General features: G+C 38.6%; 1 protein-coding gene across 1 annotated transcript in view; it reads left to right on the plus strand.

Annotated features, from left to right (window-relative positions):
* The window catches only part of adcy8 (adenylate cyclase 8 (brain)), a gene marked incomplete at its 5' end in the record, with an annotated part of 45,226 nt that extends 19,486 nt beyond the window's left edge, over window positions 1-25,740 (plus strand). The window contains 10 exons of the mRNA XM_056234574.1: window positions 761-861; window positions 1,073-1,274; window positions 2,173-2,262; window positions 2,414-2,586; window positions 7,588-7,669; window positions 16,949-17,107; window positions 20,287-20,433; window positions 23,733-23,825; window positions 23,973-24,087; window positions 25,097-25,740. Coding sequence (XP_056090549.1) covers window positions 761-861; window positions 1,073-1,274; window positions 2,173-2,262; window positions 2,414-2,586; window positions 7,588-7,669; window positions 16,949-17,107; window positions 20,287-20,433; window positions 23,733-23,825; window positions 23,973-24,087; window positions 25,097-25,584 — 1,650 coding nt within the window. The remainder of the gene's footprint in view (window positions 1-760; window positions 862-1,072; window positions 1,275-2,172; window positions 2,263-2,413; window positions 2,587-7,587; window positions 7,670-16,948; window positions 17,108-20,286; window positions 20,434-23,732; window positions 23,826-23,972; window positions 24,088-25,096) is intronic.

Here is a 25,740-nt window from a genome sequence, read left to right on the forward strand (position 1 = left end):
ATTTTTGGGTGAACTATCCCTTTAAGTAATTATAGGCTACCTTGATTTAGTGATATTTCGATATTTGTACTGTAAAACAAGACAAAAATACTGAGGAAGAAAATATTTTTTTACAGTGTAGTCCAACTGAATTTGATCCATATAAAACCATTTGTCACCAGTTTTAGATGTATTTTTCCAACTGAGTGGAAAATGCCTTACAAAAATGTGTTTCCTGATCCGATCAGAGGGTTCTGGCAAAGAAAAAGTGTCTGCACTTAGGAATAATGACCCTTTGAATCCAGCCGATTGGATTGGTCCCCAAATTGATTTGTTTAATCGCCATCACCGATGAACCTGACGAACGTTAATTCATCCTGAGCAACTGGGATTTGCCCACACCTGGGATTTCAGATTACTCATGATCCACCACCATGCATGTTGTCATCTTAGTTAAAAAACGCTTTTTATTCGATTTATTTGTCCCTCACCTCATTTCTGCTCGTTTCAGTTGACCTTCGCCCCTTGCTTGGCCTTTGACTCTGTCCCACTCTGTGCTTGAGTTTTTTTGGTTTGCCCCGCTTCCAGCTCTGACATCACACATCCTCTCACTAACCCAGAAAGCACAGGAGTTGTGTGTATGTGTGTGTATGAGCGCCTACCCTGCTCTCTCCTATGTGGTTAGCATTGCTTTCATGGTGTGGTCAGTGTGGTCGTCATGTGAGGAGGAATTTATGTCCTTACTTTTCTCTGTGTGTGTGTATGTGTATTTCCTCTACAGTATTCCCAGATGAGAGACGAGGTGTTTAAGTCTAATCTAGTGTGTGCCTTCATTGTTCTCGTCTTCATCACTGGAATACAGAGCTTACTTCCCTCTGCAAGGTAAAACATACACATGTACATACATATATTGGCCATAGCCACCACAGACATTGAGGATGACACATGATCTATTTGGGTTTATATATACAAGTCATGCATGGGTTAATATTTCCAGTAGTGTTCGATGTGGGTTTTTCACTGAAATTTGGTCTTGAATATTTGATTACATCCACAAATGTATCATATAATATGTGATCTCTCATGTTTGTAGGATGGTCACTATGGTGATACAGTTCTCTGTCCTCATCTTTCTGCACTGTTGCCTTGTTGTTGTTACAACGGCGGAGGACTATAAGTGTTTGCCACTGGTTTTGCGAAAAGCGTGTTGCTGGGTGAACGAAACGTACGCTGCGCGGAACGTCGTCATCTTCCTTTCCATCCTCATCAACTTCCTGGCTGCCATGATCAACATAGTGAGCAAACATTTTATTCATTTTAATTTTAATATGGTCATTATACCCTTGCATGATGTTCTTCATCATGGATATATAAAGTTCTAGAGCCCCACTAAACGATTTCTATGTTGAACCAATTTGAACTCAAGAATTATAGAACTACTGTGGGGTGTAAATGAATTTATTTTACACAAATACACAAATAGACCGATTTACACAAATCTGGGTAACGCTTCCTTTTACAGTACAGTATTTACGTGTACTTACAGTGTACTTACCTAGAAAGTACTGGCTAATATAAGGTAAGGACATGGTTTAGGGGTAGGTTCAGGGTTAGTACCTAGTTATTACCCAGTAATTATAATTACTAGAATAAGTACATAGTAAGTACATGGGTAACAGGACTGTAAAAGGAAGCGTTACCCAAATCTGTACAAAATTCACCAGCCTAAAACTACCAAAATTAGTCTTGCACAATATAGCAATACCATATTGGTTACCAGCCGAAATTAGAAAATTAAAATTTAACAACTTCCCAGATTTGTATATTTGGCTTACTTTTGCCGTCATCTAACTCGTACTTATTGTTGATCTTTAAAAACACTAATAATTTAATACTAATAATATAATAATTTAGACTGTTTAATGCGTCTTTAACAAATGTCAGAATAAAAATGCATTTTTCATACTATAATTAATTATAATGTTGTGATGCCTAAATTGTAGCATTTAATACAGTTTAATTTTTTTAATTATAAATAAAATATAGAATTTTAATACCTGCTACTTATTAGTTACTTGTCATAATACCTATATTTAGAAAGTTCTTGGAAATTGTAATCGTTTTGCTCTTTATACAGATATATTCTTAAATGCAATCTATTCTCTAACATTTGCACTCTCTCTTTTATCATAGCTTTGGTGTGATTTCGATAAATCCGTCTCATTCAGGAACCAGACGTTTAATGCATCGGCCTCAATCCCGGATATCTGCTTTTACCCAGAGGTCTTTTCATCCACTGACATGCAGTTTCAGTCTGTTCAAAAGGATTGATAGAATTCTAGCATTTGTGTAAACTGTTCAAAAATCAATTCATTCATCTGTACATCGAGCGATGGGGTGTTAATGGTGAGGTTGTCTGGCTGTTTATTGACAGTATTTCGTGTTTACTGGAGTGTTGGCCATGGTGACCTGTGCAGTGTTCCTAAGACTCAACTCGGTTCTGAAGTTGGCCATCCTGCTGATCATGATCGCTATCTACGCAGTGCTGACCGAGGCTTTCTACACACCACTGTTCATCCGCTATGACACACTTACACTCAATCAGAGGTATGTACGCAAACTCCCACATTCATTAAAGAATCAGTTCTAAAGAGTGAAATTATACAGCACACTTTAACAGTCTAGACGTAAAAGTGCGTAAGATGACAGACCAACTATAAGAGAAACAAATGTCATGCTGTTTCTCAAATAGCAGTCTGCGTGCGTTTTAATAGATTTCTGCATGTTTTACTGTATGATTAACTTCACACAGTCATGAATTGTCTTCTAGATGTGGGTGGTGTGGCCTGGTGGTCAAAAGTTTAGGTTGAGAACTAAGTTTATAGGTTTAAACCCTGCAAAAGGTGATAGTTGTGCTATCTAGTGATGTGTACAGGAATGTTGGAATGTTTGAAATGTTTCATTCTAAAATCTAAAGGTGCCCTTCAGGGCTCCAGACTAACTTTTCCACTGGTTGCACTGGTGCTACCAACTTTCTCAGTTGGTCGCACCAGCATATGATTTGGTCGCACCTTTTTTTTTCTTTTTTTTTTGCTACATGCCATGGGATTAATCAATGCATGCTGATGAATAGTGGTTTTAATGGACCAAGGCTAGCAAAGGCTTTCTGGGTTGCTGCAGAAATACCTGTAATATATTAGATAAAAACACATGTAATATATGGTAATTATCATTGCCAAATTTCAGGATTTTCATGGATTTTGGACAGTAATTTTAATCTGTAATTTTAAGCATTTTACATTTGAATTATATACAATCTATCTATTTACATTTAAATCATATTCTATCTGTCTATCTATAATCATCTTTCTATCTTTTAAAAATCATTAAACATACATTTTAAAAGATTAGAGTAGCTATTATAATTGTTATGATGAGGTGGAAGCAAGGAGGAAGCAGGATCCAATTGCAGCACACTTTATTCAATAAACTCAAACTACATAAAGACTCAGGCTAGGGCACAAGACTCAGGAACAGAACCACCAACATCAAGGTTACAACAACAAGAACTCACAAAGACTGGACTGAAACACAGGGCTTAAATACAAGGCCAAACAAGCTAAACAAGATAACAAGGGGGCGTGGTATACATGAACACAAACGAGGAGCGGGAAAACTGAACAGGACTGAACCAAAAGCACAAAGACAGGGGGAACACAGACAGACATACAACATAGCCCCCCCTCTATGGGCGGCTCCCGACGCCCATCAAAACTAGAGACATAGTTCGGGAGGGTGGTGGAGCGGAGGCGGTCCCGGGGGAGGGATGGCGGGCCAGGTCCGTGCAGGGAACGGGACCGGGGTCTTGCGATGGCGGACCTGGGCCATGGAACATGGGCGGAGCTGGACGAACAGACTGCCAGGGCGGAGCAGGCTGTGGGCGTGTCCACGACGGAGCAGGCTGAGGGCGAGGCCACGGCGGAGCAGGCTGTGGGCGTGACCAGGGCGGAGCAGGCTGTGGACCCTCGGGCATCCAGGGCGAAGCTGTCGGACCCTCGGGCGTCCAGGGCGGAGCTTTCTGACCCTTGGGCGTCCAGGGCGGAGCTGTCGGACCCTCGGGCGTCCAGGGTGGAGCAGGCTGCGCAGGCGACCAGGGTGGACTAGGTAGTTCGGGCGGCCACGGCGGCGAAGACCCTTCCGGCGGCCACGGCGGCGAAGACCCCTCGGGCGGCCACGGCGGCGAAGACCCCTCGGGCGGCCACGGCGGCGAAGACCCTTCGGGCGGCCACGGCGGCGAAGACCCTTCGGGCGGCCACGGCGGCGAAGACCCTTCGGGCGGCCACGGCGGTGAAGACCCCTCGGGCGGCCACGGCGGTGAAGACCCCTCGGGCGGCCACGGCGGTGAAGACCCCTCGGGCGGCCGCGGCGGTGAAGACCCCTCGGGCGGCCACGGCGGTGCGGCTTTCACAGTCCCGTCCAGGATCCTACTGCCCCCCCCCAAAATTTTCTTGGGGGCAGCCATGGGGTCATGCGCAGGATCAGCGGGCTCTGGCGCAGGATCAGCGGGCTCTGGCGCAGGATCAGCGGGCTCTGGCGCAGGATCAGCGGGCTCTGGCGCAGGATCAGCGGGCACCGGCTCAAGTGTGTGCGTAGCCCACACACACCACATGGCTGTGGCCATAATGGCCAGTGTTGCGGTCACTAAGGGCTCAGGCGGCGCATGCGTGGCGTGATCAGTCTCTGGCTGGGCAGACGTGACGTGAACGGTCTCTAGCTGGACGTGGCTGACGTGAAGCTCTGGCTGGACGTGGCTGACGTGAAGCTCTGGCTGGACGTGGCTGACGTGAAGCTCTGGCTGGACGTGGCTGACGTGAAGCTCTGGCTGGACGTGGCTGACGTGAAGCTCTGGCTGGACGTGGCTGACGTGAAGCTCTGGCTGGACGTGGCTGACGTGAAGCTCTGGCTGGACGTGGCTGACGTGAAGCTCTGGCTGGACTGTGAGCTGGCAGGGTGCTTCATCAGCCAAGCCCACAGTAAATGCCGAACCACCTAAGTAAAGGGCCAGGTCAATATATCCCTCTAGGGTCCAGCCAGTATAGTTATCCGGCATCAGCCTGGCAATATCCACATCCAACCCGCTCCAGAACAGGTCCATGAGCTCAGAGTCTTCAAAAGATCCCAGATGGCAGCAGTTCAAAAAGTCCCTCACGTACCTCTCGATCGGCTGGCCATCTTGAAACATTGAGGCAAGAAATCTTCTTAGTGCCTGGTTGCTGACTGCTGCTGGATCCATGTTTGGTGAGTTCTTCTGTTATGATGAGGTGGAAGCAAGGAGGAAGCAGGATCCAATTGCAGCACACTTTATTCAATAAACTCAAACTACATAAAGACTCAGGCTAGGGCACAAGACTCAGGAACAGAACCACCAACATCAAGGTTACAACAACAAGAACTCACAAAGACTGGACTGAAACACAGGGCTTAAATACAAGGCCAAACAAGCTAAACAAGATAACAAGGGGGCGTGGTATACATGAACACAAACGAGGAGCGGGAAAACTGAACAGGACTGAACCAAAAGCACAAAGACAGGGGGAACACAGACAGACATACAACAATAATAAACTGATACAGATTTTTCGTTATCAAAGTTTATAGTTGTAACAAAAAGCAGAAATCTCACACTCCAATTATCTTCTGCATTTTATAATAATTTCCTTTTCCTCTGTCGAGCGATCATGGGGGTAATCGCTCGACAGAGGAAAATATAACCGCTGAAAAGACGTAGGAGGAAGGGGCTCTGTGTTTCGTGAGACCATTTTTATCATTTTTATATGCCTTAATTCGTGAATTCGTAATTGGCGCGTTTCACCATCAGTGTGCAATGCGCGTGACGTCTACGTTCGTCAATAAATAAACTGCACGTGTCTTGCGGAAGAACATTGTAGACGGAACTTCTCTCCGTTAATGTCTATAGCGAGTCTCGCTACTCCGCAGCCGAGACGACCCCGGGATAAAATAGTCCGAATATAAACACTTATTATAAGCGTACCGTAGTGATTCAGAATAAGTCAAAAACACGGTTTGGAAAATGGATTCATGATGTAGCCTACTCGTTCATTTTGAACATAAGTTACGGACTGCAGCTGCTGATACAACGGCGTTCTGTTGCTCAAGCGTCCACTCGCACAAATGCGACCACATAACATTTTAACTCGCACATTCTCAAAAAATGGTCGCATATGCGACCAATTTGGTCGCAGTCTGGAACCCTGGCCCTTGTTTTTTTAGAGTACCTTTCAAAAGTTTGAGGATTTTTACTTTTTACAGTTATTTAGCATTAACTGCTGGATTAAAATGATCAAAAGTGACAGTAAAGACATTTGTAATGTTACAAAAGATTTGTATTTAAAAATAAATGCTGTTCTTTTAAACATTCCATTTATCAAAGAATTCTGAATAAATTGTATCACAGTTTCCACACAATTATTAAGCAGCACAACTATTTTCAACATTGATAATAAAAATAAATGTTTCTTGAGCAGTAATAAAATGAAAAATGACTGTACAATAGTAACAATGTGTGAATTATGAGATTTTCTTTTGTAACTGGGCAGAAATTCATATTTTTTTGCTGGTTAACAGCACTACAGCACTAAATTTAGTCATTTTTTTAATAATTTTTCAAGTTTTTTATAAGTGTTCATCATTTTTACAAGATATTTCACTTCAAAGGCACTTCAAATAATATCACGGTTTTGCCATCCCAAAAAGAGAGGAGAAAAAAAAAAGAACATTTCAAAAAGGGATAAATACTGTAAAAGCAAAACAAATTACAAATTAGTTGCAAGTACTAGTTTTTTTCTATCCGTGTCTTTTTCTATCCGGTCGCCCTTGCTGAGGTCTGTGCATCATTGTGCACATCATCATAAAGCACTTAACTTCATGTTACTCCAGAGACATTGTCCTTTTGATAAGACCACTGTAAATCACTTTAGGTAAAACCATCTGCCAAACTACAAATTGAAGCAGGATCCAAGTGCAGCAGTGTTTTTATTAAATAGACTTAAACCTTGACAAAGACTCAGAAACAGAACAAACAACATTACAAAGTCAAGAACCCACAAACACTGATACAAGACACAGGGTTTAAATACAGAGGTTAACAAGCTAAACAAGATAACAAGGGGCCGTGGCTAATCAGAAACACCTGGGAGCCTAATAAACAAGAACAACTACAAGGGACTACAAAACATGGTAGGGGACAGGAAATGACAAAAGTCCACACAAGACAAGGGGAACATAAGACAGGAATCATAACAGAAACTACCCCTAAACAAGAGCTAAACCTCAAACTTTAATTCAGAACTAAGTCCTGAAAAAGGTTTGGACAACTTTAAGCAGACTTTATATTTCACTTTATTAAAAAAATCTTTATTTTTCATATCAGATATCATAAGTGTTTTACAAACAGTGTACGCTGTTATTGTATAATCAAGGCTCTTTATGACATTTATGACAGTTGTGTGTCTTAACTAACTGCACTCTGGACATTATAAACATGCTGTGGAGCTCATGAGACTTTCTGTCTTGTTACCCTGGTTACAGCAAAAGCTTCCTGGGAACCAAGGAAACGTCTCTGCTTCTCATGGCGATGTTCCTTTTAGCTGTGTTCTACCATGGCCAACAGGTAACACACACACACACACACGCTAACCTGGACCAGGGGCCATTCAGTTCCTATTTTATAATGTCACGTTTCTAAGAAACAGAGGCAAGTTATTGGCTGCTTCATAAGGTCTCACAGTCAATATATAAAAGCCCTGCTCTCTCTGACGCACAGTGTGTGCAAAGCTTTTTAAGTTCACTCTACTGATTGTTGTCTTTGATGCCGTAGATCAGGGGAAAGAGTCAGTCCGAGTAGTGATGAGTGTGAGAGATAGAGAAATGAGCAGTGTGTGTGTGTGTGTGTGTGTGTGGTGTGGTGTCGACGCCGCTCTGATTAAGGCACACAGAGTCTTACATATGACCGAAATGTTTTGTGCTTGTGCCATGTGCTTGTGTCCAGCTATAAACTGCCTGTCCATATTTACCCCCTCCCCTCATATCCATAGCAACGGTGTGCCATTTAGGCAGGTAGTGCCACTGGCATTGCTTGGCCTATGGATTGGGACTTGGCGTGTGTTTCTTGGACAGTGATTTGATCATTTCTTATTTATGCTCATCTTGGTGTGTGTGTGTGTGTGTGTGTGTGTGTGTGTGTGTGTGTGTGTGTGTGTGTGTGTGTGTGTGTGTGTGTGTGTGTGTGTGTGTTTCGGATGAATGAACAAGCTCTCTCTCACTGCGAGTCAGTGTCTATGAGGGATTACTTTTCATATGCAGTTAAGTCTGAGACCACAATGAAAATTTGGGATTCAAAATCTTTTAAACCTTGAAAGTTTGTTTAAAAAACTAAGAAATGTTATATTATAAAATGAATAAGAAATGTATTATAAAATGAGTGAAAAACATTTGAAATATTTGGCTCTCACACTTTAAAGGGATAGTTCACCTAAAAATGAAAATTCTGTCATCAATTTCTCACCCTCATGTCGTTCCAAACATGTAAGACTTTGTTCATCTTTGGAACACAAATGAAGATGTTTTTAATGAAAACATGAATGAATCTGAGAGCTTTTTGTCCCTCCATTGACAGCTAGGCAACTACCACTTTGACGCTTCAAAATTATCATAAAGAGATCATAAAACTAATCCATATGAATTTCTGAAGAGACACAATCGCTTTATATTATGAACAGATTGAATTTAGGCTTTTATTCACTTATGAACATTCATCAACGCACACGTCAGTTGTGGTAAACTCAAGCTCAAGCATGTTCGCTTGACGTGTGAGAACCAATGAGGTTCATTCTCATGTTACACAGCATGTTTGAGCTTCAGCAAGAGCAAATGAGGTTTGTTTAAGGCGAGACACGGCAGGCAAAAACATAGTTTTTTTTTCACTGGTCAATTTTGAGATTTCGGGATATTTGTCTTCAAAAACATGTCTTCTTTCAGACTTGTGGTGAAAAAAAGTCCGAAATACACATTTAGGTCTTTATTTTACTACACTTTGTCTGTTTGCGTCTGTAGATTTCTCATAAATTCATCAAAAGTTGGCGTTGTAAATCATCCGTTGCTCCGCTATCGCGATCTGCACCCTGTCATCACACACACTGTTAGAAAGCTCTCTCTCTCCTGTACAATGTTGTCGGATCCAAATATGGTCATTTCCTTTTTATCAGCAACCAATCGTGAAAGTAAAAGGGCGCAAATGCGCAATCTCATTGGCTGATGCTAAATCTTTAAAGCCCGTTTTCTCAAAATGACTTTTCTCTCATACTCAATGTCCGAAATCTCCACTTCGGTAGCACCTATATACACCAAACTTTCCAGTCTTGTACCTAGTTATATTATGAAGACATTTACAGAGGGATTTGTAAATATATTATTCCTAGCCCGATTTATTTAACATGTTATTCCAAAAAACATGGCAAAAATCATTTTTTTAAGGCTATTGACAGTATATTCTGATTTATAGGATAACAAAAGTAGATATCCATAAATCCCTCTGTAATTTTTTTCCCATCTAATATGTGAACACAATGAAAAAAGAATTTTGAACCTGGCTTTATCCAATACTCAGATTTCATTTTTTGAAATATATGCAAATTAGTGCATATTTTATTAGATAATGCCTAATTTGCATATTTAAACATTAAATTACAGAAAACTTGTAATACATTTTTTTCTCATCTTAATGTAGGTAATCAACTGGGAAAGTTTCATGGTGATATCTGCTAGTTAAAAAAATTACCCTATTCACCTGTAGTGTCTCGCCTTAAATGTTAAATGTTTAAATGTGAATAAAAGACTAAATTCAATCTGTTAATCAAAGTGATCGAGTCTCTTCAGAAAATTTGGAGTAAACCGCTCAATTTATATGGATTAGTTTTATGATCTCTTTATGAACTTTTTGAAGTGTCAAAGTGGTAGTAGTTAGCTGTCAATGGAGGGACATAAAGCTCTCAGATTCATTCATTAAAAACATTTGTGTTCCAAAGATGAACAAAGTCTTACAGGGCTTGGAACGACATGAGGGTGAGAAATTAATGACAGAATTTTCCTTTTTGGGTGAACTTTCCCTTTAAACCTCTCTGTATGTTTGTTTATTTGCAGTTGTTCTTTAACTTCATGTAATTGTTTAATTGCTTCTACTGCATTTGTTTTATATATATATATATATATATAGGCCTATATATTAAAAACATTCTTAAGAATAAAGAACTAACTAACAATAAAAATATTCTTGGTATTTTTATCTTGTTTTCCTGTTAAAATATCCAAAAATGTATAAAACAAGGTAAATTTACTTGAGAAGCAACATTGCATAAGATTTCAAGATTCATTTTCATATATTATATCATGAATATAAGTGTATTTTACCTTATTGTACTGGCAGATCTTTTTTCACTTGTTTTTTTATTTATACTCACAACATGTAAAACAATTACGGAGCCCCTAAAAGGACACGGGGATGGGGGAGAAATTGAAATTGAAGTGCTTTTGTGATCTCTCGCAAAATTTTGCATACGTTTTAAAGTTTTTACAAGCAAGTGCAACGTTTCTCAGGGGAACACAATACTTTTGCGAGAGAACTCAAAAGTTTTATGAGCAAACGCAAAAGCATTTTTCCTCCTGTCCCACAATTTTTCCATCACCACGTATACCCTTAGGGGCTCGGTAAAAAATCGATCAGTGAAGGAAGACAAAATAGACTTGTACTTAAGATACATTCTCTGAAAACAATTCTTCAATATAGTATGCATTGTTCCTTCTCAAGAATGTTTTTAAGGATTACAAAATGGATTAATAAAGATATACTACGTTATTTTTGCATTGTAGGCAGCTCTGAGATTAAAAACAGAACAAATGGCTTTAGTTTTTTTGCTTCAGTATTTCTGTTTAGGCCTTCTAAGGGATTTTATGAGAAACTTCTAAGGGATTTTATGAGAAACATCTAGGACAGAGTAAATACTTTCTATAAATTGAAAACTCCACTGAGTCTACAGGCTCTGAAAGGGCAATAAAATGATCATCTGGGGCAAATTCAACACATGTTCCCCTTGATTAACCTGTGAATACAGGTACGTGCCTTACTCAAGGGAATAAGGCATAACTGTTGTATTATCTGCTGACTGAGTGAGAGTCTTGAGAACCAGCAGCACGTACCTCCACATAGCTTAGCACATCACTTTATCATGGATAAAACAATGCATTCATTTTGGTCTCCTTTGTAACAGCTGCCAGACTTCAGCTGTCTAAATTGCTTTTTGGACAGAGATAAAGTCCCGAACACCTCCAGACAGTGGTGAGATTCAAAACCGGGCCTCCCAAGACACCTAAAACTTAGAAAACTCATTTGTGTTAAACCCTTTCCATACAGTTTGTCAAAAGTAATTTAGTTGATATGCACTGCTTTAATTGTCTCCTGTCTGAGTGTGTGTGTCCGTCTCTACATCTTTGTGCATCTGTTTTAGAGGTTAATGGAGGTTAGTCTTGTTGATGTGTTTTTAATAATCATTCGGACAGTCGTACACCCCCGTCTGCCCCACTTGCTTAATTACTCCTCATAAAATCATCTTTCGCTCCATATTTAGTCTGAGAGCATACATAAATAAATGCACACACACACACACATGCAGTTTACACTCATACACAGACACAAACACTTACATCATGCCCTGACTGTTAGTAAATTAAGTTTTCAATCTGGACGCTTTTGTGAAACAGTTTCAATTAAAGCTGGATATTAATGTATGCAGATGAGCGTGTGTTACTGCTTAATTAGGGGGGGCCTTGTTGGAGCTCTTCGTTTGGAAGAGAGCTGATGGAAGCCAGGCAGAAACGCAGCACGGCTCACTTCCTGTTAAAGCATTCAGGGTACTTACCGAGTGCAGTGTATGAAAGAAATAAAATGGTGATGTCATCATCTACTCATGTTGCTTGAAACATGTATGATTTTTTAACATGTATGAGAGTAAACTTCTAATGACTGCTTATCAATAATATTTAGTAATGTAATTGTTAAGTTTAGGTATTGGATAGGATTAAGAAATGTAGAATATCATGCAGAATAAGGCATTAAAATGTTCTTACTAATTAATAGATAGTATCCTAGTAATATGCATGCTAATAAGCAACTAGTTAATATTGAGAATTGGACACTAAAGTGTTACCAATACATTATGTTATAAAAAAAATGCAGTTCTTTGAACTTTCTATTCATCAAGGAATCCTGAACATTAAAAAAGTTCCAATAAAAATGTTTTCAACATTGATAATAATAAAAAAATGTTTCTTGAGCACCAGATCAGCTTATTAGAATGATTTATGAAGGATCATGTGACACTGAAGACAGGAGTAATGAATAATTTGGCATCACAGGAATACATTTATTTATATATTTATATAATTTATTTGAATTGACTTATATTTCACCATATTATTATTTTTACTGTATTTTGATCAAATAAATGCAGCCGTGGTGAGCAAAAACACTTTTTTTTTTTTATTGACCTCGAACATTTGAACAGTAATGTATTGTTGGAGGAGAAAGTCTTAAATCCTCATTAAACTGTCTCAGACATTTTATTTCAAAGCATGTGACATTTTATATTGCTCTGATAGTCTCAGATGAAGGATCTTGATTTGTCTTGTGAAGCTGAAGGACAGCTGGGAATGTAGACTGAGTGTTTCAAAGAAGTTAAATGGAGTAAAGCAAATGCATAAATTGGACAGAGGGCACAGGGCTCTAACAGGAAATAGAAGTGACCCAGATGCAGGCTGTCCCGCATATCACCGTGTGCAAACAAGACAGATGCTGCGTCCGAAATCACGTACTGTCTGAATAGGTATACTTTGAATTTACTTAGTGACCGTTAAAAAAGTATGTTCTATATAGTATCAATCAATGTGTGTACTAAATCCGCCATGTTACTGTCACGTGACCTACCAGCGTCAGTTGTGTCGCTTCACTGCCATTCCGGGTCCTTTTCGCCTACTGTTTTTCAAATATGTATTGAGACCTACTACTGTTTTTTGTATACTATATAATAGGGAAGTATTTAATTTCGGGCGCAGCGAGAGACTTTGAAGGCGGAGACTATAGGAGTCATAGCCATCACTTAAAAAACACACCTGAAATTAAGATTAATTTCAGATGATCTAATCACGAGTAGTCCAAAACATTTTGTAATCCAATCCTTGAAAACACATAGCCTACTGTACAGAGGTAGTCAGAAGCACATGTGATTTGTAGTGTAAAAGCTAATCTGTCCTGATGTATCCTAGACAGCGCTTTTTGCACTTTGTCAACATGTAGTAACACTGACGTGTATTTATGAAATCAGAGACCCTCCGCTGAAATCTGAACACAAGTGGTCACAGGAGACACATTTGAGACACTTGTGAAGATATAAACCGCAAAATGTCTCGGCTGACCACTTATGATCGGATCACCCGAGATGGATCTTAATGCCAGGTGTAAATAGAGCTGAAACTTCATTTATGTGTTGTGCAAACCTAAAGCTAATTATACCCACAGTGTAGTTTGGTAGTAAGGTGGTGGTGTCTTGCTGTGGGACTCAGCTTAAAACAGAGGGAGGAATAGATGAGAAATCTGCCAAAAAACCTGATGCTTTTAGCAGAACAATGATCCTAAAGCCTAATTAACTTTTTCATTAATTTACTGGAGTGGCTTAAAAACAACCATGTAAATAACCTTTAATGACCTATAAAGGCTAAGAACATGTGGCACTGTTTGAAAATGATGGTGTACAAACCTGATTATCCCTGAACAAACTGGAGCACATGTGCCTGGAGCAATGGGCCAAAATCACACCTATACAAAAATAAGCTAAAAGCTGTGGGGATTTATTACTTGTGTAATATCATACAGATTTTTGTTTTTTTGTTATTGTTTTTACATTTAATTAAGAATATTACATTCAATTAACAAGAACTTATATAAAGTTGATTGAAATTAGTGTTTTAAAGCATTTCTATATATTTTTCTGATTGAGTTATTTTCCACTTTTAAGAAGAACGTGCACCTCTCTGCTTTCCTGTCGTTGATTACCAACAGATGCTTTCCTCCTCTAGTTGCTAGGATTTTTCTGTGCCTTTTTTTCCAGTGACTGGATTGTGTTTGCTGAGTGTGTATTTGCTATTCATCTGCTTAGTATTGCTGACAGTTATTAGATATACATTCTCTTTTTCTCTCTCTCTCTTCTTTGTCACTTAAAACCTTTTTTATTATTTATATATATATATAGTTATATACAGTATATATAGTTATATTGATCAAACGTGTCAGTAAAGGCACTTTACTGTAATTTCCATTTAAAATATATTGTTGTTCATTTGAACTTTCTATTCATCAGAAAATCCTGAAAAAAGTATCACATTCTCCACCAAAATATTAAGCAGCACAACTTTTTAACATTAACAATAATAAGAAGCAGCAAATCAGCATATTAAAATAATTGAAGATGAAGGATCATGTGACACTGAAGACTGGAATAGTGATGCTGAAAATTCAGCTTTGCCATCACAGGAATAAATTACATTTTAAAATATATATTCAAAAAAAAAAAAACAGTTTATACATACTTTTGTATGTATAATACAAAATAGAAAATACTATAATATATACATTTCTTTATATTAATATTTATATTTGAATATTATATTTCATTGTCTGTCTGTTATGATTTGAGTAGCAGGGGCAAATTCATAATATTCTTTGCATTTGTGGTGACGAACAATTAGGGCCCTATTTTAACGCTCTGAAACGCAAGTATCAAGTATGTAACTTTGTGGGCGGGTCTTGGGCGCTGTTGCTATTTTACCGGCAGGATAAATGACTCTTGCGCCCGACTCAAGTTTAAAAGGGGTTGGTCTGAAATAAAACTTTGCAAAAATAAAAACTGCTGCATCTGTGTTGATGAGAGAATCAAAGTGTATTCTCCAGCAGAAGATATGGGCAGATATTGACCTGTACAGCTGGTCTTCTCAACTGTACAGCTGGTCTTCTCTGCCGAGCCTGATGAATGCTTTATAAAATACTGCCTTGGTGTCAAGGGTGGTTGCAGGAAGACAGAAGAAGATGAAGGTTTAATGGGAGTAATATACAGGACAGCAGAACAGGCAGCAACACACACTAAATACTACGGAGATCGGACAAAGACTGACACTGCGTCCCAATTCGCCTACTTATACTACGCCCTAAAAGTATGTACTCTTTTTGTGAAGAAAAAGTACTTACTTTTGAGTGTGTAGCAAAGGAGTAGGCAAGCTTTGGGACATACTACTTCATCATCTTTAACGGACAGATCTGTCGCGTGCATCTGTCACCATAAACTGCCCTGTCTATCATCTCTTCACAGTTAAAATCCTCCATTCAATCTAATATCATTTCTTACCATTTCGGAGAGAAATGTTGTAGCACGTTCACCTGCCAGTCGTGGGTCTTTCATGCGGACGTAACACTCTTCTTTGCAGTTTGAATGTAATGATGCATTTAAAAGTTAATGGCTAAACGTATCTTTACAAAAGTTCACATGGCTGCTGCAGATGCAATAAAATCTAGCCAACATTGAATAAATACATTTTCGTCAGGTTAGATACTGATAATTAATCACTCAAACCCCTTTATCTAAACCTCTCTACACAACCGTCGGACTCGCGCGTCCTCCATGTCTGTAGTTTTTTTTTACTCTTTTCACTCGTGTTTGTAGTTCTAACCGAATCCTCGTCCAACGCGCGATGGGTTGTGGGCAATATCAGCCGTTAGAGTGCGCACCGATCTGCACCAAGGGGGTAATCCATCGACCGGAAGTTGAAGCCGGCCGGGTGCCGCCATGTTGTAGCAGAACTTCACTTGCGTTAGCATTTCCATTGACTCCCATTCATTTTGGCGTCACTTTGACAGCGAATAACTTTACATCTGAGGCGTTTAAAGACTCCATTTGTCCATTATTTATTTCTAAAGAAACACGACAATGTATAAAGGGCTCCATTACCTTCTATGTTACATTATGGCCCCGTAGAAACAGATTTAGTAAAAATAGGCTAACGATTGCGTCATAACCACTCGACTCTCTGTCGCGCTGTACAGAAATTACCGTACAGACAGGAGGAGAAGCTCGCAGGCAATCGGGGGGACGTCCCATCAAGGGAGAAGCCCATAGATAATGAGTCCATAAAAGCAACGGAATACTTACTCCTGCTCACTCACGCCAAAGAACTCTTTGCTCAAGTTCCCCGTCTCTGCAAGATTAACGTTGGCAATTTTCACGCACAGCTACTAGAAGATTAACGTCTGTCAGACAGGTTGCTCACGTCATCAAGCTTAGTTTGAGTCGGTTTGAGTCTGCGCGTCAGGAGCGGGAGTGCTCAAAAATCGCTAAAAATGGGCTTCAACTGTCTCAACTGAGTTCCAATGAGATGGCTCTGTCCACTTCTTATACTGTCTATGATCTGCACTTCGGATTCCGACCGGATATAGTAGACCATCCGGGTCTCTTTGGAACACTCATTTCAACATACTACGATTTGGGACGTACTAATTCTATTTTCGAATACTATTTAGGACGGATAGTATGCGAATTGGGACGCAGCATGACTGAACAGACGGAACTTAAATGCAAACACAGATGCCGATGATTGACTAAACACAGGTCATACAGCTGAACTGATAATGACACGTGACGTGAATACAAGTCCAAATAAAAACAAACTAACCCAAACACTACTGTGAGTGACACCGATTGGCTATCCTGTGTTTTTGCTTGTTTTTGTTGATTTCATGTATCTTGTGATGTGTTTATTCTTTGTTGTCTGACCTGCTTCGTTCTCTGTCTCTCAGCTGGAGTACACTGCTCGTCTGGACTTCCTATGGCGTGTGCAGGCGAAGGAAGAGATAAATGAGATGCGAGAGCTACGTGAACACAATGAGAACATGCTCCGGAACATTCTCCCCAGCCATGTCGCACGCCACTTCCTGGAGAAAGACAGAGACAATGAGGTAGAGAGACAGAATGGATCTGGGTGTCTCACTTCTTTAGTCTGACAGGAAAAACATGGCAGCACTTAGATGGCAAGAACATGTGAGGAGAGGATGAATCACTGCCACTCTCTTTGTTCTTTGTTGTGCTTTATTGGCATGACAGTCAACTTTCTGTAAGCATTTGTAGCTGCGGAAGTCAGAACCAATGAAGAAATTTACACAAATTGATAATAAATATACATGACAAAACCAAAAAAAAGTACAAATAATATATTGGGGGTCTGTAGCTCTCTTCAAAACACCAAGTGAGCTGCCTAAATAGGAAATAAATTAATACTATTATTCAGCAAGAATACATTAAATTGATCAAAAGTAACAGTAAAAACATTTATAATCTTACAAAATATTTCTATTTCAAATAAAGGCTTTTCATTATTCTAATACTAATTTCTATTCATCAAAATGTGAAAAAAATATGGTTTTCACAAAAATAAAAGCATTGATGATCATTATGATACTGACTAATGATGCTGAAAATTCAGCTTTGCCATCACAGGAATAAATTACATTTTAAAATATTAAAATAGTAAACAATTATTTTACATTGCAATAACATTTCACAATATTACTGTTTTACTGTTTTTTATTATTATTATTAATTGCAGCTTAAGAGACTTCCTGCAAAAACATTCAAAATATTTTGAACAACTCACAATTTTGAAAGGTAGTTTAAATTGTCAAAAAAATAATAATTAATACAATGAAATTCTGATATTTCCTTCTCCATGAAGGATGAATGCGGTGTTGCCTTAGAATTTAGTTAAAATATGGTATCTTATTTGGCAGCATAATCAAATTTGTCTCCCATTTGGAAATGCTTCTGGTTCTGGTTCATTTTGTTGTGCTCGCAACATAGATAGTTAATCTTGTGGCAGCCATGTTTTTATGTGCCTACATATCTTTTTTCCTAGTGTCTTTTTTGTCTTATTCCTTTGTTCTTTCCGTTGAGTTTGTAAAGGCAGTCTGTGTGTGTTTGTGTGCTCTCTTGTCCTGATGTGACTCGTCTGTTTATTTCTGGAATGTTCTGCTGTCAGTCAATCAGACAATAGGGAGAATAAATAATGGAGCTGTATAACTCACGGATAAAAAAAATGCATCCATTAAGCCTGTGTGGGTGAGGGCATTGAGTTGCTTTAATTATCCCATTCATTTATAATCAGGTGGAGTATTGAGGTTTGATTTAACTGTTGACGCTAAATGTGTGTGTGTGTGTCTGAGTGTGTGAACCATAATTTACGCCACTCTCTGCTATTATTAAGATGAGAAAATGATCCCTCTCCCTCACACATGCACACTTACACGGTCTTGCTCGCAAAACCTGCCACTCTTAAAGGGCACTGAAGTCATTTGGTTCAGTGACTAACACTTATTACGTGTATTATTACCTGTTTTCTACACTTGTCTTCAACAGCCACTGACTTTTTACATTATGCGTCAGCAGGGCGTATCAGTGTGATGCTGAATGTTTAGGGTGTATGGAGAGTTTAACCTCATTCTATTGACCACAGCTTCCTCTTTAAACAGCAAAGTAGTTAGAGCTGTGCATGGCCTTGTGGTTTGCACACATTAGACCTCAAATATAGTACACAATTGCGTATGTTGTGATATATTATGTAGTGCGTATGAGGTCTGTTCATAACCACCATGTGTATATGGGAAGCCATGATTTTTGGACCATTCACACAGGACCTGTTCTGTTTTATAATTATTGTACACATGCAGAGAAACGTTTTTGTAACATCATTGCAACACTTTTTTTTTATAACACTTGTTTTTAAGATGATTAATTCTATATAAATAGTATGCATTATTATATTATATTATATTATTTGGTAACACTTTACAATAAGGTTTCATTATTTCAGTAGTACACTACTGTAGTTAACATGAACTAAAAATGAACAAGGCATTTCTAAGGCATTTATTAATGTTAGTTAAGGTTAATTTGAACATTTACTAATACATTATTGAAATCAAAAGTTGTATTTTGTTAACAATAGGTAGCACTGTGAACTAACATGAACAAACAGTGAACGACTATTTTATTAACAAACATTAACAAAGGATAATAAATACTGTATCAAATGAATTGCTTATTGTTAGTTCATGTTAGTTAATACATGTTAACAAATGAGACCTTATTGTAAAGTGTTACCATGTATTTTATAGCATACTATAATTAATAACATTGTGTAATATATTATATGTAAACAATCATTTTTATAATTTTGTCTTTGTTGTATTTGAATTATATTTATGCTTGTCAGCAGTGTTATTTTAGTGTAATTGAGAATTTTTAATTAATATTTTGAAATCATTTTCATTTTAGTAATTTTGTTGTTTTTTGTCATTTTTATTAGTTTTTTTGTAAATATGTCTATATAGTTTGTATTAATTTTTTATTTCAGTTTTAGTTTATTTTAGTACGAGACACGTTGCCTTGGCGACTAGCTGAAATAAAATAAATTAACTTTTATATATTTTATTTTATCTCAGTTAACTTTTAATTTGTTTAAAGTAACGATTTTTTTTATGGTTTTAGTTCTATATAATGACCATGCTTTGTCAGATGCATTATGAATTAATCAAGTGTGTTTGTTAAAGTTATTGTACACATGCAGAAAAACACTATTTGCCATTGCAACCTTTTGTTGCTACACATTTTTTTTAGATCATTAATTATATATATAAAAATGTATTTGTTTATATATTTATTCTTACATATTACATTGTTATCATATAATTAATAAAATATAACATTGCTAATATATGATAATAGCCTATATCAACATATTGAATTCCATACTATAATTAATAATATTATATAATATATTATATGTAAACCTTTTTTTTTTTTCTATGTTGTATGTGTTGTATTGACATTTATCAGATATCAGCCTTATCAGATGCATCTGTTCTGACTCCCACTTGTGAGGTAATCAAGTGTGTTAGATATAAAGCAGCATTGCCCTCTAGTGGTCAACACATTATGCATACCACATTCACTGTATTGTTGTCCTGACGTTCATTGGAATCACATTTTTGTATGTTTTTACATGTGTCAAATTGAACCAAAGATATCTGAAGTTGACTTCCTTCCAGTGAGGAGGTTTCTAATGTTTGGTCTCCATCCGTAGGAGCTTTACTCGCAGTCATATGACACGGTGGGAGTGATGTTCGCCTCCATTCCGGGCTTTGCTGATTTTTACTCTCAGACGGAGATGAATAATCAGGGTGTGGAGTGTTTGCGGCTGCTCAACGAGATCATTGCTGATTTTGATGAGGTCAGATTTCTTCCATCACACACACACACACACACACACGTATTTAAAGGCGTAGTCCACCAATAAATGACAATTACGTCATTATTTACTCACCCTCAAGTTGATCTAAACCCATTCTATGACAGCTCATTTTGACCAAAAAACAGCATACAGGTTTGTAATGACATGAGGATGAGTAAATAATGACAGAATTGTCATTTTGGGGTGAACTATCCCTATAAAGTGCCTGTATTATGCTTTTTCATGTATGTGAATGTAAAAGATCTGCAAAGTTTTAAAGATCAAGTGCATGATCAATAGAGTTATTCTCTCCCAACCGAAAGAATTGATTCTGAACTGCCTAAAACAAGTTGCCAGTAATTCCAGTCTTACTTCCGTGTTTGAACCGACGTAGGTTTGTAACACATTTGCATAATTCCAGCGTATGGTCTTCATTGGCTACCTGTGAACAACATCTACTTTGACCCGATCTCAATCACTGTGGTTGTAACAGAGGCTTGGTAGAGTTTATATGTCAAGAAGACACTGTTTCCTGTGATGTGAAAGTAAATCCATTTTGCATGCATTTCCAAAGGATGAGGGCTCAGATTGATACGGTAAAACCGACACCATCATTACGGTTTGTATCACTGTGTATACAAGTACAGAGGAAGCTTTCAGACCTGAAATTCAGATAAGGTAATGAGCGAATCGTTTCGGATAAGCGCTGTAAGTGGTAGACCAATCACAACAGACTGGTGCATCTGTCCAATCAGTGCAGAGTAGGCGCTCGGAAAGGAGGGGTTTTAGAGAGGCTGTTGTCACAGTGTCTGGTTTGTGTTTCCCTGGGTAACCACCAGAGGTCCTCTTCCACCACGGTGTCATTCACTCATACTACATTTCCCATCATCCTGTTCTGTCACTCATTGATCATTGCACACAGCTGTTTCCCGTCACCTTGTTAGTATCTGTGTGTATATATACCCTGTTTGTCACGGAGTCCTTGTTACATGTCATGTCACTTCCGAAGTTCTGGTTTGCTGGTGTCTTGTTTTTGTTCTTGTGTTTGGATTGACTATTTGGAGTTTGACCCTTGCCTGGACCGTTTTTTGTGAGTACGGATTACCCTAATAAAATACTGCAATTGGATCTTACCGTTCCCCGTGTGTGTATCATGACAACTGTGAGAAAATTAAAGGGGACATTTTTATGCAAAATTCACTTTTATAAGCTGTTTGACTTTGAACACAGATGTGTGTCTATTAAAAGATATACGTCTGCGTCAAAAAACGTTCTCCATAGACTCCTGGCTCCTGAGCCACTGAGGACACCGTAGTTTAATTTTATTTATGAAGGAAGTGTGCCGAAGAAAGTCGTTAAAGTGTTATATATTTGCGGAAATTATTTTACCCCGGACTGCTTCACAAACGAGGGTCAGTTCAACGCTGGATTTGCACAAAAGTTGTTTCTAAAAGATTTTTAGATTATCATGATGGTACATATGCTAGTGTATGATGAGCGGAATCAACTTTACTACATAAATGTATCCACTAACCATTCAGAAACATCCAGTTGCATTTAAAGTTGTAACTTCTTCCTGAGTCTCTCCATCAGTGTCCGACTCCGTCTTGAACATGTAAGGCTGAACATCGCTACTGACAATTTCAGACATTTTGGCTGCGTGAGACTCTCCAGTTTTGTTGTTGCCGGAGTATCCGAAGTATGAGCTGTAAACCTCTTCTGGAAAGGGGGACGGGAGCATTTGCATTTAAAGGTGCCCTAGAATGTTTTTTTTTATTATTTTATAATGTTTCCTGGGTTACCCTTATAATGTTAGTATGTTTTTTAGATACAAAATATTCATAATTTAGAAATAAATGGCATTTTTCCTAGCCTGCTTTTAGCCTCTGATTTGAACACTCTGTTTGAAGGGGCGTGTCTGCTGTGGGATTCAGTGTAACCGCGGCCACTGCTGTGATTGGCTGACATGCTTGCATATGAAATAGCAACGCATTACATGTGAAACTCTCTCCCGAATACTTTTACTACTGCTATTATACGTTTTTACTATAACAGCTATCGAGATTAAAGAATCGTGAGATGTTTTTAAAGTATTTAGATCTATTCCCATCACATAAAATGTTGCCGTGATGAGCATTGAGCAGATGACAGTGTGTTGATCGCGAGAATGAAGATCTTATCATTGCAAAGCAGTTTCTGCACTCTCTCTGCTTTCACCAATGCAAACACGATGATGTAAATACAGTAAGAGCTTCGTTGTGCAGTAACGTGCGTCATTGATTTCATAACGAGTTTGGCAAGTGTCCAGATAAACTCGCGCTGTGTGGAAAGATTGTTCTTTGATCGCTTTCTGTATATAATTTGTTCACAATTTAAATACGATTATTTTCATCCTACTAAAAGAAACGATGTGAAGCTGATATTTTAGTCACTGGCTTGACTTACTGATGCATAAACAGTATTGAACGATTTTGAGAGAAAGATTACCTGTCTGAACTTGAACAATTACACATCAGAAAGTGTTGCTTGGTAGCTCGATCCGAGGCCAGCTCTGTATTGGCCCAAGTTGAGGAAACACTCGGTGAAATGTTTGGAAATTTCCAGAGAAAATAAAATTAACCCATTGTTTCTTCAGAGGCTCAGATGAAGGAACTAAAAAATACTTTTGTGTTCATGTGTACATCCACACTGAGCAACTGCCATGCTTCGGCTGCGCAGTTCCGCCTGGCATTGAGGGCTGGCATTATGCAAATATTTGGAGGCGTACATATTAATGATCCCGACTATTGCGTCACAGTCGGTATTGTGCGGAGAACCGACCGTTTTTCAGGGGTGTTTTTCATAAATGTGAATTAAATGAGAACGCGAAAACAGTCCAGTTTGAGATTCACTCTATGTCATGTCCATGCACTGAACTCTTGTTATTTGACTATACCAAGGTAAATTCAATTTTGAATTATAGGTCACCTTTAAACTTTTTTAAATTATTTTTTATACCCAAACAGGGGCAAATTTGACATGATATAATGGATGATCTGTGGGGTGTTTTAAGCTGAAACTTCACAGACACATTCTGGGAACACCAGAGACTTATATTACATCTTGTGAAAAGGGGCATAATAGGTCCCATGTAAAGTGTTTTTAAAATTAGGAACCATTAAAAAAGCATAATATGGGCACTTTTAATATTGATGATTCATCTAAGATGCACAGTTCCATCACACCTGCTCAAAAGCTGCTAATAAAAGTTTAATGTTACATATGTAGACTGTCATATTTGAAAGATTCTCTCTCTACAGCTGCTGGGGGAGGAGAGATTTCAGGACATCGAGAAGATAAAGACCATCGGCAGCACATACATGGCTGTGTCAGGACTGTCTCCTGAGAAACAAGTATGAAAACACACACACACCTACAGAAGCATACTCGCTCATGCTACAACATATTATCTGATGTCTTATAAGCAGTGTCTGTAGTTTGAAATCTATAAAAAGGGTTAGCTTGTGCACTAATCTTTCTATATATGTGTGTTACCATAGCAATGTGAGGATAAATGGGGGCATCTGTGTGCGCTGGCAGATTTCGCCATTGCTCTGAATGAAAGCATTCAGGAGATCAACAAACATTCATTTAACAACTTCCAACTCAGAATCGGTAAGAGTCAAATTATTTAAACACAAATTATTTAGAAACACCTTTGAAAGTGACAATGGAGCGCAACAGTGACTGCCAACTTTTTTATCAGCCTTGATTCCGAACGTATTTTACCTGTTACCGTAACTTTTACCGTATTTTACCATATTTTCTAAAGTCATGAATGAAACCACCAGCTCTGAGAAGATTCAGAACATTACAATTAATAAATCAATTAAAATTGGGAAAGAAATGTTTTGATGAAATATTCATACAAGGTTTTTGAGGTTGTAAGGAGCCGTACTTGATTACAGGTATATCTTTTGCAATGCTTTGTGAGAGTGGGCAGTCACTATTCCTGTTTCCATGGTTACTGATCCTTTCAGGATCTTGGGTAATGTAGTTCTTAGTTTTGTTTTGTTTTTATCACATCGAAAACTTCTAGAATTTCTACCTCAAATGTACTTAAAAAATCTAAATTTTATCTTTCTGTACACAATCATTTAAAAATGTTGTTTTGAAAGAAATTAATACTTTTATTCAGCAAGGATGCATAAAATTGATCAAAAGTGACTCTGACGAAATTTATAAAGATTTAAATGTCAAATAAATACTGTTCGTCAGAAATTCCTGAAAACAATGCATCAAGGTGTCCACAAAAATGTTAAGCAGCACCAACTGTTTTCAACTAATAATAATAAGAAATGTTTCTCAAGCACCAAATCAGCATATTACAATGATTTCTGAAGGATCAATTCAGCTTTGCCATCACATAAATAAAATATATTTTAAAATAGAAAACATTTATTTTAAATTCTGATAAATTATTCTTCCTGTTTATCTAGCCCTTATCACCTTCTAAGTATATTTATTATTATTTTTTTTGTATTTTGTTTTTTGTTGCTGATTCTACTCTGGGCCCTTGCACTCTATTAAAAGCCTGAAATGTAGCTCCATTGCAGCTTGCACCATCATGTCTTTTCAACAAGGTGAATTTGCTGATGCTGACTCTGTTCGCTCTCTCCCTCAGGTATGGCACATGGCTCTGTGGTGGCTGGAGTCATCGGCGCTAAAAAGCCGCAGTATGATATTTGGGGGAAGACGGTCAATCTGGCAAGTCGTATGGACAGCACGGGTGTCAGCGGCAAGATCCAGCTCCCAGAGGAGACCTACGCCATCCTGAACGAGCGCGGCTTCGCCTTCGAGTACCGAGGCGAGATCTACGTGAAGGGCATCAGTGAACAGGAAGGCAAGATCCGCACGCACTTCCTGATGGGCCGCGTGCAGCCCAACCCGCTCATCCTGCAGCCGAGGAAGCTCACGGGCCAGTACTCGCTCGCCGCCGTGGTGCTCGGCCTGGTCCAGTCCCTCAACCGGCAGAAACAGAAACAAATCCTCAATGAAAACAACAACTCAGGCATCATGAAGGGCCACCACTACAACCGCAGAACTCTGCTGGCGCCGGGCGGCTCGGACACCAGCCACGCTGAGGTCACGGACAAGAGCGACCTGGCCTAGATCTTGGATGAGGAAAACAGACTGCGTACTGAACCAAAAGACTGAGCTGTACTTCAGACTGCTGCCGCTGACTGAGTGTCTCTCTTGCTGTCTGTGTTTCTTTTTGTATTTCTTTTGTATTTGAGAAACAATAAAGGGGTTTAATTTTTTTATAAA

This window comes from Rhinichthys klamathensis, unplaced genomic scaffold, assembly GCF_029890125.1.
Source record: "Rhinichthys klamathensis goyatoka isolate OS25496 unplaced genomic scaffold, OSU_Roscu_1.1 h1tg000398l_1, whole genome shotgun sequence".
In the NCBI taxonomy this organism is placed as follows: Eukaryota; Metazoa; Chordata; class Actinopteri; order Cypriniformes; family Leuciscidae; genus Rhinichthys; species Rhinichthys klamathensis.